This window comes from Bufo bufo, chromosome 1, assembly GCF_905171765.1.
Source record: "Bufo bufo chromosome 1, aBufBuf1.1, whole genome shotgun sequence".
In the NCBI taxonomy this organism is placed as follows: Eukaryota; Metazoa; Chordata; class Amphibia; order Anura; family Bufonidae; genus Bufo; species Bufo bufo.
This window is the reverse complement of record NC_053389.1, coordinates 835,228,443-835,244,188: the sequence shown is the minus strand read 5'-3', so window position 1 is coordinate 835,244,188 and position 15,746 is coordinate 835,228,443. Positions and strand designations below refer to the sequence as shown.

General features: G+C 55.5%; 1 protein-coding gene across 1 annotated transcript in view; it reads right to left on the bottom strand.

The window, feature by feature from the left end:
* Window positions 1-15,746, bottom strand: part of RNF167 (ring finger protein 167) — a 36,344-nt gene that overhangs the window by 8,963 nt on the left and 11,635 nt on the right. The window contains exons 3-4 of the mRNA XM_040415312.1: window positions 1,407-1,493; window positions 1,163-1,285 (exon numbers count right to left, since the gene is read on the bottom strand). Of these exons, the coding sequence (XP_040271246.1) occupies window positions 1,163-1,285; window positions 1,407-1,493 (210 nt within the window). The remainder of the gene's footprint in view (window positions 1-1,162; window positions 1,286-1,406; window positions 1,494-15,746) is intronic.

Genomic DNA, 15,746 nt, shown 5'->3' with positions numbered 1-15,746 from the left:
CTGCAGGGGGAGGGGCAGGCTCAGAGCTCTCTTCTATATCACCCTGCAGGAGGAGGGGCAGGCTCATAGCTCTCTTCTGTCTGTATCACCCTGCAGGAGGAGGGGCAGGCTCATAGCTCTCTTCTGTCTGTATCACCCTGCAGGGGGCGGGGCAGGCTCATAGCTCTCTTCTGTCTGTATCACCCTGCAGGAGGAGGGGCAGGCTCATAGCTCTCCTCTATATCACCCTGCAGGAGGAGGGGCAGGCTCATAGCTCTCTTCTGTCTGTATCACCCTGCAGGAGGAGGGGCAGGCTAATAGCTCTCTTCTGTCTGTATCACCCTGCAGGAGGAGGGGCAGGCTCATAGCTCTCTTCTATCTGTATCACCCTGTAGGAGGAGGGGCAGGCTCATAGCTCTCTTCTGTCTGTATCACCCTGCAGGGGGAGGGGCAGGCTCATAGCTCTCCTCTGTCTGTATCACCCTGCAGGAGGAGGGGCAGGCTCATAGCTCTCTTCTGTCTGTATCACCCTGCAGGGGGAGGGGCAGGCTCATAGCTCTCCTCTGTCTGTATCACCCTGCAGGAGGAGGGGCAGGCTCATAGCTCTCTTCTGTCTGTATCACCCTGCAGGGGGAGGGGCAGGCTCATAGCTCTCTTCTGTCTGTATCACCCTGCAGGAGGAGGGGCAGGCTCATAGCTCTCTTCTGTCTGTATCACCCTGCAGGAGGAGGGGCAGGCTCATAGCTCTCTTCTGTCTGTATCACCCTGCAGGGGGAGGGGCAGGCTCATAGCTCTCTTCTGTCTGTATCACCCTGCAGGGGGAGGGGCAGGCTCATAGCTCTCCTCTGTCTATATCACCCTGCAGGAGGAGGGGCAGGCTCATAGCTCTCTTCTGTCTGTATCACCCTGCAGGAGGAGGGGCAGGCTCATAGCTCTCTTCTGTCTGTATCACCCTGCAGGAGGAGGGGCAGGCTCATAGCTCTCTTCTGTCTGTATCACCCTGCAGGGGGAGGGGCAGGCTCATAGCTCTCTTCTGTCTGTATCACCCTGCAGGAGGAGGGGCAGGCTCATAGCTCTCTTCTGTCTGTATCACCCTGCAGGAGGAGGGGCAGGCTCATAGCACTCTTCTGTCTGTATCACCCTGCAGGGGGAGGGGCAGGCTCATAGCTCTCTTTTAACTCACCTTAATATCAAAGTTGCATTCAAATCTGCGTATCAGAGCGATGAAGACGGTCATGTTGTCCCTCAGCGGTGGCGGGCTGATTTGCGTGCAGGCGTTGTCCGGTGCAGCGCGGATGATATAACCCTGACAAGAGAATAATACATTCAGTCATTTCTATTTGTACCTGGGAAATCTGGGCGAGACAAGAACCAGTGGTGACAATCTTCCCCCGCTATAGACCCCGTGTGTACAGCGCTGCACATACCCTCAGTCCATCTAGGGGCAGCAGAGAACCAAACTGCGCAGGGAGATCCCCGAACTCCTCCAGCTCCGTCCTGTTCTTATCCGAGTACTGCAAGAAGAAGCAGAGCTGTAATAACATGATAATGTACACCGCCACGTGTACACCGCCATACTGCCCGGGGATACAGAGCTGTAATAACATGATAATGTACACCGCCCGGGGATACAAAGCTATAACCGCCCCCTGTACACCGCCCGGGGATACAAAGCTATAACCGCCTCCTGTACACCGCCCGGGGATACAAAGCTATAACCGCCTCCTGTACACCGCCCGGGGATACAAAGCTATAACCGCCTCCTGTACACCGCCCGAGGATACAAAGCTATAACCGCCTCCTGTACACCGCCCGGGGATACAAAGCTATAACCGCCCCCTGTACACCGCCCGGGGATACAAAGCTATAACCGCCTCCTGTACACCGCCCGGGGATACAAAGCTATAACCGCCTCCTGTACACCGCCCGGGGATACAAAGCTATAACCGCCTCCTGTACACCGCCCGGGGATACAAAGCTATAACCGCCTCCTGTACACCGCCCGAGGATACAAAGCTATAACCGCCTCCTGTACACCGCCCGGGGATACAAAGCTATAACCGCCCCCTGTACACCGCCCGGGGATACAAAGCTATAACCGCCTCCTGTACACCGCCCGGGGATACAAAGCTATAACCGCCTCCTGTACACCGCCCGAGGATACAAAACTATAACCGCCTCCTGTACACCGCCCGGGGATACAAAGCTATAACCGCCTCCTGTACACCGCCCGGGGATACAAAGCTATAACCGCCTCCTGTACACCGCCCGGGGATACAAAGCTATAACCGCCTCCTGTACACCGCCCGGGGATACAAAGCTATAACCGCCTCCTGTACACCGCCCGGGGATACAAAGCTATAACCGCCTCCTGTACACCGCCCGGGGATACAAAGCTATAACCGCCTCCTGTACACCGCCCGGGGATACAAAGCTATAACCGCCTCCTGTACTCCGCCCGGGGATACAAAGCTATAACCGCCTCCTGTACACCGCCCGGGGATACAAAGCTATAACCGCCTCCTGTACACCGCCCGGGGATACAAAGCTATAACCGCCTCCTGTACACCGCCCGGGGATACAAAGCTATAACCGCCTCCTGTACACCGCCCGGGGATACAAAGCTATAACCGCCTCCTGTACACCGCCCGGGGATACAAAGCTATAACCGCCCCCTGTACACCGCCCGGGGATACAAAGCTATAACCGCCCCCTGTACACCGCCCGAGGATACAAAGCTATAACCGCCCCCTGTACACCGCCCGGGGATACAAAGCTATAACCGCCTCCTGTACACCGCCCGGGGATACAAAGCTATAACCGCCTCCTGTACACCGCCCGGGGATACAAAGCTATAACCGCCTCCTGTACACCGCCCGAGGATACAAAGCTATAACCGCCTCCTGTACACCGCCCGAGGATACAAAGCTATAACCGCCCCCTGTACACCGCCCGGGGATACAAAGCTATAACCGCCCCCTGTACACCGCCCGGGGATACAAAGCTATAACCGCCCCCTGTACACCGCCCGAGGATACAAAGCTATAACCGCCTCCTGTACACCGCCCGGGGATACAAAACTATAACCGCCTCCTGTACACCGCCCGGGGATACAAAGCTATAACCGCCTCCTGTACACCGCCAGGGGATACAAAGTTATAACCGCCTCCTGTACACCGCCATACTGTCCGGGCGCACAGAGCTGTAACCGCCTCCTGTACACCGCCATACTGTGCGGGCGCACAGAGCTGTAACCGCCTCCTGTACACCGCCATACTGTGCGGGCGCACAGAGCTGTAACCGCCTCCTGTACACCGCCATACTGTGCGGGCGCACAGAGCTGTAACCGCCTCCTGTACACCGCCATACTGTGCGGGCGCACAGAGCTGTAACCGCCTCCTGTACACCGCCATACTGTGCGGGCGCACAGAGCTGTAACCGCCTCCTGTACACCGCCATACTGTCCGGGCGCACAGAGCTGTAACCGCCTCCTGTACACCGCCATACTGTCCGGGCGCACAGAGCTGTAACCGCCTCCTGTACACCGCCATACTGTCCGGGCGCACAGAGCTGTAACCGCCTCCTGTACACCGCCATACTGTCCGGGCGCACAGAGCTGTAACCGTCTCCTGTACACCGCCATACTGTCCGGGCACACAGAGCTGTAACCGCCTCCTGTACACCGCCATACTGTCCGGGCACACAGAGCTGTAACCGCCTCCTGTACACCGCCATACTGTCCGGGCACACAGAGCTGTAACCGCCTCCTGTACACCGCCATACTGTCCGGGCACACAGAGCTGTAACCGCCTCCTGTACACCGCCATACTGTCCGGGCACACAGAGCTGTAACCGCCTCCTGTACACCGCCATACTGTCCGGGCACACAGAGCTGTAACCGCCTCCTGTACACCGCCATACTGTCCGGGCACACAGAGCTGTAACCGCCTCCTGTACACCGCCATACTGTCCGGGCACACAGAGCTGTAACCGCCTCCTGTACACCGCCATACTGTCCGGGCACACAGAGCTGTAACCGTCTCCTGTACACCGCCATACTGTCCGGGCACACAGAGCTGTAACCGCCTCCTGTACACCGCCATACTGTCCGGGCACACAGAGCTGTAACCGCCTCCTGTACACCGCCATACTGTCCGGGCGCACAGAGCTGTAACCGCCTCCTGTACACCGCCATACTGTCCGGGCACACAGAGCTGTAACCGCCTCCTGTACACCGCCATACTGTCCGGGCACACAGAGCTGTAACCGCCTCCTGTACACCGCCATACTGTCCGGGCACACAGAGCTGTAACCGCCTCCTGTACACCGCCATACTGTCCGGGCGCACAGAGCTGTAACCGCCTCCTGTACACCGCCATACTGTCCGGGCGCACAGAGCTGTAACCGCCTCCTGTACACCGCCATACTGTGCGGGCACACAGAGCTGTAACCGCCTCCTGTACACCGCCATACTGTGCGGGCACACAGAGCTGTAACCGCCTCCTGTACACCGCCATACTGTCCGGGCACACAGAGCTGTAACCGCCTCCTGTACACCGCCATACTGTGCGGGCGCACAGAGCTGTAACCGCCTCCTGTACACCGCCATACTGTCCGGGCACACAGAGCTGTAACCGCCTCCTGTACACCGCCATACTGTCCGGGCACACAGAGCTGTAACCGCCTCCTGTACACCGCCATACTGTCCGGGCACACAGAGCTGTAACCGCCTCCTGTACACCGCCATACTGTCCGGGCACACAGAGCTGTAACCGCCTCCTGTACACCGCCATACTGTGCGGGCGCACAGAGCTGTAACCGCCTCCTGTACACCGCCATACTGTCCGGGCACACAGAGCTGTAACCGCCTCCTGTACACCGCCATACTGTGCGGGCACACAGAGCTGTAACCGCCTCCTGTACACCGCCATACTGTCCGGGCACACAGAGCTGTAACCGCCTCCTGTACACCGCCATACTGTCCGGGCACACAGAGCTGTAACCGCCTCCTGTACACCGCCATACTGTCCGGGCACACAGAGCTGTAACCGCCTCCTGTACACCGCCATACTGTCCGGGCACACAGAGCTGTAACCGCCTCCTGTACACCGCCATACTGTCCGGGCACACAGAGCTGTAACCGCCTCCTGTACACCGCCATACTGTGCGGGCGCACAGAGCTGTAACCGCCTCCTGTACACCGCCATACTGTCCGGGCACACAGAGCTGTAACCGCCTCCTGTACACCGCCATACTGTCCGGGCACACAGAGCTGTAACCGCCTCCTGTACACCGCCATACTGTCCGGGCACACAGAGCTGTAACCGCCTCCTGTACACCGCCATACTGTCCGGGCGCACAGAGCTGTAACCGCCTCCTGTACACCGCCATACTGTCCGGGCACACAGAGCTGTAACCGCCTCCTGTACACCGCCATACTGTCCGGGCACACAGAGCTGTAACCGCCTCCTGTACACCGCCATACATTCCGGGCGCACAGAGCTGTAACCGCCTCCTGTACACCGCCATACTGTGCGGGCGCACAGAGCTGTAACCGCCTCCTGTACACCGCCATACTGTGCGGGCACACAGAGCTGTAACCGCCTCCTGTACACCGCCATACTGTCCGGGCACACAGAGCTGTAACCGCCTCCTGTACACCGCCATACTGTCCGGGCGCACAGAGCTGTAACCGCCTCCTGTACACCGCCATACTGTCCGGGCGCACAGAGCTGTAACCGCCTCCTGTACACCGCCATACTGTGCGGGCGCACAGAGCTGTAACCGCCTCCTGTACACCGCCATACTGTCCGGGCGCACAGAGCTGTAACCGCCTCCTGTACACCGCCATACTGTCCGGGCACACAGAGCTGTAACCGCCTCCTGTACACCGCCATACTGTCCGGGCACACAGAGCTGTAACCGCCTCCTGTACACCGCCATACTGTCCGGGCACACAGAGCTGTAACCGCCTCCTGTACACCGCCATACTGTCCGGGCACACAGAGCTGTAACCGCCTCCTGTACACCGCCATACTGTCCGGGCACACAGAGCTGTAACCGCCTCCTGTACACCGCCATACTGTCCGGGCACACAGAGCTGTAACCGCCTCCTGTACACCGCCATACTGTCCGGGCACACAGAGCTGTAACCGCCTCCTGTACACCGCCATACTGTCCGGGCACACAGAGCTGTAACCGTCTCCTGTACACCGCCATACTGTCCGGGCACACAGAGCTGTAACCGCCTCCTGTACACCGCCATACTGTCCGGGCACACAGAGCTGTAACCGCCTCCTGTACACCGCCATACTGTCCGGGCGCACAGAGCTGTAACCGCCTCCTGTACACCGCCATACTGTCCGGGCACACAGAGCTGTAACCGCCTCCTGTACACCGCCATACTGTCCGGGCACACAGAGCTGTAACCGCCTCCTGTACACCGCCATACTGTCCGGGCACACAGAGCTGTAACCGCCTCCTGTACACCGCCATACTGTCCGGGCGCACAGAGCTGTAACCGCCTCCTGTACACCGCCATACTGTCCGGGCGCACAGAGCTGTAACCGCCTCCTGTACACCGCCATACTGTGCGGGCACACAGAGCTGTAACCGCCTCCTGTACACCGCCATACTGTGCGGGCACACAGAGCTGTAACCGCCTCCTGTACACCGCCATACTGTCCGGGCACACAGAGCTGTAACCGCCTCCTGTACACCGCCATACTGTGCGGGCGCACAGAGCTGTAACCGCCTCCTGTACACCGCCATACTGTCCGGGCACACAGAGCTGTAACCGCCTCCTGTACACCGCCATACTGTCCGGGCACACAGAGCTGTAACCGCCTCCTGTACACCGCCATACTGTCCGGGCACACAGAGCTGTAACCGCCTCCTGTACACCGCCATACTGTCCGGGCACACAGAGCTGTAACCGCCTCCTGTACACCGCCATACTGTGCGGGCGCACAGAGCTGTAACCGCCTCCTGTACACCGCCATACTGTCCGGGCACACAGAGCTGTAACCGCCTCCTGTACACCGCCATACTGTGCGGGCACACAGAGCTGTAACCGCCTCCTGTACACCGCCATACTGTCCGGGCACACAGAGCTGTAACCGCCTCCTGTACACCGCCATACTGTCCGGGCACACAGAGCTGTAACCGCCTCCTGTACACCGCCATACTGTCCGGGCACACAGAGCTGTAACCGCCTCCTGTACACCGCCATACTGTCCGGGCACACAGAGCTGTAACCGCCTCCTGTACACCGCCATACTGTCCGGGCACACAGAGCTGTAACCGCCTCCTGTACACCGCCATACTGTGCGGGCGCACAGAGCTGTAACCGCCTCCTGTACACCGCCATACTGTCCGGGCACACAGAGCTGTAACCGCCTCCTGTACACCGCCATACTGTCCGGGCACACAGAGCTGTAACCGCCTCCTGTACACCGCCATACTGTCCGGGCACACAGAGCTGTAACCGCCTCCTGTACACCGCCATACTGTCCGGGCGCACAGAGCTGTAACCGCCTCCTGTACACCGCCATACTGTCCGGGCACACAGAGCTGTAACCGCCTCCTGTACACCGCCATACTGTCCGGGCACACAGAGCTGTAACCGCCTCCTGTACACCGCCATACATTCCGGGCGCACAGAGCTGTAACCGCCTCCTGTACACCGCCATACTGTGCGGGCGCACAGAGCTGTAACCGCCTCCTGTACACCGCCATACTGTGCGGGCGCACAGAGCTGTAACCGCCTCCTGTACACCGCCATACTGTGCGGGCGCACAGAGCTGTAACCGCCTCCTGTACACCGCCATACTGTGCGGGCGCACAGAGCTGTAACCGCCTCCTGTACACCGTGTGAAGGACTTTTATGCAATTGCCTATATGCTTCAGTTTGATTCTCTCCCTGCTATTTTGAGGACTATATTGTTCGGTTCCAAGTGTCAAGAATGAATGTATTCGTGTACCGGACAATGATGTTGAGATTATGTTTGTATGTGGGATAGAAAGTACTTGTGTGAAATTGTTAAGAATTGTAAATGTTCTGGCCAGCAGATAATTGAGCTGTGTGTATTGGTAAAACTCAATTGTCTAGCCTGGCCCAGAGGAGGAGTTTTAGGATAATTGAGCTGTGTGTATTCTTAAAACTCAATTATCTAGTCTGGCCCAGAGGAGGAGTTTTTGCTGCATAAATTGTGAGTTCTGTGTACCAGTAAATCAGTCTTGTTCCAGCATTAAGTTTTGACTCATGTGTGGATTATTCGGCGATTCCAGGGATATTCCTACTCGTGGAATATTGGGTGATTTTCTTTTATGGGAAGAAGGGAATGCTTGACGAGGATATTTTCTACTACCGTCACAATTGGTTGGCAGCAGCGGGATTTTCCCTTCTACTTTCCTTTACACCAGGATTCCAAGCAGACACTGGGAACAGTGAATGGAAGGCTGGTACACCTTGCTTAAAAGAAATACACTTAAAGAACTACTGGAAGTCCGTGGAAGGATTGCTAGCAACAAAACCAAGCGGGTCATTATAGCAGAAATTAATGGAGCTAGACCAGGAGAACTTGGTTGCAGCAACGCCAGCAGTACAAGAGATGGGGACACCAGTGATTCAGGAGGAGGAATCACCAGCCAACAAGTCAATGAGAGAGAAGCTAGCATGGTTCGGTCCGAACCCAACGGCGGATGTGGTGCTGAAAGTGATGAACCTGTTAGCGGAGGAGGCTAAACAAATAAGAGACGCAGAGCTACAGTTAAAATTGGCAGCAGTCCAACGAGCAGCCGCACATTCTCCAAACAGTGAGTACAGCACAGCAGACACAAGGAAGATTCCGTTTAGCGCTTTTAAAGCTTTTGATGAAAAAGACTGTGACATTGATAATTACCTGGCAGATTTTGAGCGACAATGTAACCTGCACCGAATAGATAGAGGAGAGTGGGTCGCAATATTGTCAGGCAAACTGTCAGGCAAAGCTTCTGATGCTTTCCGGACCGTGCCAGAGCAGGAGATCCATAGCTACGCCAGGGTTAAAGAAGTGCTCCTGGCTCGTTATGCAGTAACCCCAGAGTCCTACCGACAAAAGTTCAGGGACTCACGCAAAACCACGAAAGACTCTTACGTGGAATGGGCATGCCAGTTATCCCTGTCGGCCTCTAACTGGGTCAACAGCAGCCAGGCCACCTCCGCAGAGGACATTTTACAACTAATGCTCCTGGAACAATTTTACAATCACATCCAGACGGATGTCAAAGACTGGGTGAGAGATCGCAGGCCCATGACTCTACCAGAGGCCGCTAAGTTGGCGGATGAATATGCGGATACTCGCCAGACGAACCCGGTCACACCACGGGTACAACCTCCACGACCAACGGTGCCCTCACACCCACCAGCCGCTAGATACCAACCTCCTAACAGACCGGTGACATCTAGCCCTCGCTATCCACGCCAGGAGGACAATGAACAACGCTGCTTCCGGTGCAAACAGCTGGGTCACTACAAGCAGAATTGCCCCATGGATAACAACACCAGGTCAAATTGGTCTCGACCTGGGTACCGCCCACCAGCAGCAGCCCATTGTGTAGACTCGGCTTGGGATCCCCAGGAACTGGGTCAGGAAGAACCATTGGGCACCCTTTACGAAGCCCTCATGGTACAATCTGTTATTACGGACAACAGGAAACACCATTGTCAGCTGGTCATGGTTAACGGAAAAACCGCCCGGGGATTAAGAGACAGTGGGGCAACCATCACGTTGGTACAAAGACACCTTATTAAGGCATCAGAGAAACCGGGGAAATCAATTGCTGTGAGAGTGGCAGGGGGGGCAGTATACCGTATTCCTACTGCACAGGTACACCTAGACTGGGGTGCGGGAGCTGGCAATGTTCATGTGGGCGTCATGAAAGACTTACCTTCTGAAGTCATCCTGGGCAACGACATTGGCCCCCTGACTTCGGCGTTCGCCTCTACCCCCGCTCAGGAGGCCCACGCAGTAACCACCAGAGCACAAAGTCGCGCTGCCGAGAGCCATCCGCTTCCTACTGAGACCCAGGTAAGCCAACCCAACCTATCCTTGACTGTAGAACCCCTACCCTGGGACACCCCAGAGGATTTTGGGCGGGAGGTGACCGGAGACCCTTCCCTCAGAAAGTATCGAGAGAAAGCCAGGAGGGGCCAAGGGGGGTTAGAGAAGGAGCAATTTATCTGGGAGGAAGGCCGCTTGTACAGGCTCACCGAGACCCGGGGTAATACACCAGGGCCTAAGCAAAAACGCCAGCTGGTAGTTCCCCGGAAATACCGCCAGGAGTTATTGAGGATTGGGCACGACGTACCCTTGGCAGGCCATTTGGGAATACGCAAGACAGGGTATCGGATAACCCAGAACTTCTTCTGGCCTGGGGTGTCCGACGACGTCAGGGCGTATTGTCAAACGTGCGAGGTATGCCAACGTATAGGTAAAAAGGGAGACCACCCAAAGGCTAAACTAGTTTCCATGCCCATTATTGAAGAACCGTTCACAAGGGTAGCCGTGGACATTATAGGGCCCCTGGCCCAACCTAGCCGTTCCGGCAAGCGGTATATACTCACCATAGTAGACTACGCCACCCGTTACCCCGAAGCGGTAGCTCTCTCTAACATACAGGCTGAGACCGTAGCAGAGGCCCTAGTTAAAGTATTTTCCCGAGTAGGCTTTCCCAAGGAGGTTCTGTCCGACCAAGGTACCCAATTTACGGCCGAGGTAACCCAGCAGATATGGAAAACCTGTGGAGTTAAATCCCTGACTAGCTCCCCATACCATCCCCAGACTAACGGCCTGTGCGAGCGCTTCAACGGAACGCTAAAGCAAATGTTGAAGTCGTTCACGGGGGCATACAAGGATTGGGAGCGATTCCTGCCACACCTTCTCTTTGCCTACCGAGAGGTACCGCAGGAATCGACCGGATTCTCACCCTTCGAACTTCTCTATGGGAGGCGGGTGAGGGGGCCCTTAGATCTCATCAAGGATCACTGGGAGGGGCAGACAGAGATTGAGGGGACCCCGGTTGTACCTTATGTCCTGGAGCTGAGGGACCGCATGGAGGAATTAGCCCAGACAGTGCGAGAGAACCTCCGGGCGGCCCAACAGCGCCAGAGGGTATAGTATGACCGACGGGCTAGGCACCGGAGCTTTCAGATAGGCCAAAAGGTCATGGTATTAAGGCCGGTCCGAACAGACAAGCTCCAGGCCGCCTGGCAGGGCCCCTATAAAGTTATAGGACAGATATGCGACACTACCTACACGATAGCCAGCTGCGAGGATGAAGATGTGAAACGAACCTTTCACATCAACATGCTCAAGGCCTATCAGGAACGGGCAGAGGAGGTAGCCGCTATCTGTGCACCAGCAGGAGAAGACACAGAGACCCTACCCCTTCCCGACCTATTGGGCAGTAACGAAGGGATGACCCAGATAAAGAAAGTCCAGCTAGGTGAACAGCTGGAGCCGCAAGAGCGGGATCAAGCTGTCCGCTTACTAGAAACAAAACAGGCCACATTCTCTCAGGAGCCTGGATACACACTCCTAGCCATACACAAGGTAGAGACTCCAGGACAGGCACCCCTGAGACAGCCTCCCTACCGTATCCCCGAAGCAGTCCGGGAAGGGATGCGGAAGGAGATAGATGAGATGCTTCGGCTAGGCGTAATCGAACCCTCAGAAAGTCCTTGGGCCTCGCCGGTAGTCTTAGTGCCAAAGAAGGATGGGACAACCCGCTTCTGTGTAGATTACCGGCGCCTCAATGACAAGACAGTTACAGACGCCTATCCGATGCCACGGATGGACGAGCTGCTTGACCGTATCTCTGCAGGGAAGTATCTGACCACAATAGACCTATGCAAGGGATATTGGCAGATTCCCCTAGCAGAAGATGCCATACCCAAGTCGGCCTTCATCACCCCGTTCGGCCTATACCAATTCCGGGTTATGCCGTTCGGGATGAAGAACGCCCCGGCCACCTTCCAACGGATGGTGGATCAGTTACTTAGGGGTCTCCAGAGCTTTGCATGCGCTTACCTGGATGACATCGCCATCCACAGCGATACCTGGGAAGCGCACCTAGAGCACGTAGGGGTAGTATTAGATAGGATCAGGGGGGCCGGGCTGACCCTGAAACCCGACAAATGTCACTTGGGTATGGCGGAGGTACAATATTTGGGCCACCGAGTAGGATGTGGTAAGCAACGGCCGGAGCCGGCTAAGATCGAGGCCGTTGCCAATTGGCCCACTCCCCACACCAAGACACAAGTCATGGCTTTCTTAGGCACAGCCGGCTATTACAGACGCTTTGTACCCGACTATAGTGCCCTGGCCAAACCCCTGACCGACTTGACCAAAAAGAAGCTACCCCGACAAGTCCTGTGGTCCCCGGAATGCGAGGTGGCTTTCCAAGCACTAAAGACTGCTCTGGTTAATGCTCCGGTGTTGGTTACCCCAGATCCTAACAAAAGATTTATTGTCCATACAGACGCTTCAATGTTTGGACTGGGGGCAGTACTAAGCCAGATCGGGGAGGATGGAGGAGAGCACCCGGTGGCATACCTGAGTCGGAAGCTGTTGCCAAGGGAGGTCAGTTATGCCACCATTGAAAAAGAGTGTTTGGCCTTGGTATGGGCACTCAAAAAGCTCACACCTTACCTTTATGGCCGGGCGTTCACTCTCATCACCGATCACAACCCCTTGGTGTGGCTTAACCGGGTTTCAGGGGACAACGCCCGTTTGCTACGCTGGAGCTTGGCCTTACAGCCCTATGACTTTACGATTCATTATCGCCCAGGCAAGCAAAACGGGAATGCCGATGGATTGTCACGCCAAACGGATTTAACCTCGGACTAAAAGCTCTGAACCCGTCAACCCTACTGGACCAGGAAAGGTCCAACCGAGTTGCCGGAGCAGGGAGAAAAAAGGGGGGCCATTGTGAAGGACTTTTATGCAATTGCCTATATGCTTCAGTTTGATTCTCTCCCTGCTATTTTGAGGACTATATTGTTCGGTTCCAAGTGTCAAGAATGAATGTATTCGTGTACCGGACAATGATGTTGAGATTATGTTTGTATGTGGGATAGAAAGTACTTGTGTGAAATTGTTAAGAATTGTAAATGTTCTGGCCAGCAGATAATTGAGCTGTGTGTATTGGTAAAACTCAATTGTCTAGCCTGGCCCAGAGGAGGAGTTTTAGGATAATTGAGCTGTGTGTATTCTTAAAACTCAATTATCTAGCCTGGCCCAGAGGAGGAGTTTTTGCTGCATAAATTGTGAGTTCTGTGTACCAGTAAATCAGTCTTGTTCCAGCATTAAGTTGACTCATGTGTGGATTATTCGGCGATTCCAGGGATATTCCTACTCGTGGAATAGTGGGTGATTTTCTTTTATGGGAAGAAGGGAATGCTTGACGAGGATATTTTCTACTACCGTCACAATTGGTTGGCAGCAGCGGGATTTTCCCTTCTACTTTCCTTTACACCAGGATTCCAAGCAGACACTGGGAACAGTGAATGGAAGGCTGGTACACCCTGCTTAAAAGAAATACACTGAAAGAACTACTGGAAGTCCGTGGAAGGATTGCTAGCAACAAAACCAAGCGGGTCATTATAGCAGAAATTAATGGAGCTAGACCAGGAGAACTTGGTTGCAGCAACGCCAGCAGTACAAGAGATGGGGACACCAGTGATTCAGGAGGAGGAATCACCAGCCAACAAGGCAATGAGAGAGAAGCTAGCATGGTTCGGTCCGAACCCAACGGCGGATGTGGTGCTGAAAGTGATGAACCTGTTAGCGGAGGAGGCTAAACAAATAAGAGACGCAGAGCTACAGTTAAAACTGGCAGCAGTCCAACGAGCAGCCGCACATTCTCCAAACAGTGAGTACAGTACAGCAGACACAAGGAAGATTCCGTTTAGCGCTTTTAAAGCTTTTGATGAAAAAGACTGTGACATTGATAATTACCTGGCAGATTTTGAGCGACAATGTAACCTGCACCGAATAGATAGAGGAGAGTGGGTCGCAATATTGTCAGGCAAACTGTCAGGCAAAGCTTCTGATGCTTTCCGGACCGTGCCAGAGCAGGAGATCCATAGCTACGCCAGGGTTAAAGAAGTGCTCCTGGCTCGTTATGCAGTAACCCCAGAGTCCTACCGACAAAAGTTCAGGGACTCACGCAAAACCACGAAAGACTCTTACGTGGAATGGGCATGCCAGTTATCCCTGTCGGCCTCTAACTGGGTCAACAGCAGCCAGGCCACCTCCGCAGAGGACATTTTACAACTAATGCTCCTGGAACAATTTTACAATCACATCCAGACGGATGTCAAAGACTGGGTGAGAGATCGCAGGCCCATGACTCTACCAGAGGCCGCTAAGTTGGCGGATGAATATGCGGATACTCGCCAGACGAACCCGGTCACACCACGGGTACAACCTCCACGACCAACGGTGCCCTCACACCCACCAGCCGCTAGATACCAACCTCCTAACAGACCGGTGACATCTAGCCCTCGCTATCCACGCCAGGAGGACAATGAACAACGCTGCTTCCGGTGCAAACAGCTGGGTCACTACAAGCAGAATTGCCCCATGGATAACAACACCAGGTCAAATTGGTCTCGACCTGGGTACCGCCCACCAGCAGCAGCCCATTGTGTAGACTCGGCTTGGGATCCCCAGGAACTGGGTCAGGAAGAACCATTGGGCACCCTTTACGAAGCCCTCATGGTACAATCTGTTATTACGGACAACAGGAAACACCATTGTCAGCTGGTCATGGTTAACGGAAAAACCGCCCGGGGATTAAGAGACAGTGGGGCAACCATCACGTTGGTACAAAGACACCTTATTAAGGCATCAGAGAAACCGGGGAAATCAATTGCTGTGAGAGTGGCAGGGGGGGCAGTATACCGTATTCCTACTGCACAGGTACACCTAGACTGGGGTGCGGGAGCTGGCAATGTTCATGTGGGCGTCATGAAAGACTTACCTTCTGAAGTCATCCTGGGCAACGACATTGGCCCCCTGACTTCGGCGTTCGCCTCTACCCCCGCTCAGGAGGCCCACGCAGTAACCACCAGAGCACAAAGTCGCGCTGCCGAGAGCCATCCGCTTCCTACTGAGACCCAGGTAAGCCAACCCAACCTATCCTTGACTGTAGAACCCCTACCCTGGGACACCCCAGAGGATTTTGGGCGGGAGGTGACCGGAGACCCTTCCCTCAGAAAGTATCGAGAGAAAGCCAGGAGGGGCCAAGGGGGGTTAGAGAAGGAGCAATTTATCTGGGAGGAAGGCCGCTTGTACAGGCTCACCGAGACCCGGGGTAATACACCAGGGCCTAAGCAAAAACGCCAGCTGGTAGTTCCCCGGAAATACCGCCAGGAGTTATTGAGGATTGGGCACGACGTACCCTTGGCAGGCCATTTGGGAATACGCAAGACAGGGTATCGGATAACCCAGAACTTCTTCTGGCCTGGGGTGTCCGACGACGTCAGGGCGTATTGTCAAACGTGCGAGGTATGCCAACGTATAGGTAAAAAGGGAGACCACCCAAAGGCTAAACTAGTTTCCATGCCCATTATTGAAGAACCGTTCACAAGGGTAGCCGTGGACATTATAGGGCCCCTGGCCCAACCTAGCCGTTCCGGCAAGCGGTATATACTCACCATAGTAGACTACGCCACCCGTTACCCCGAAGCGGTAGCTCTCTCTAACATACAGGCTGAGACC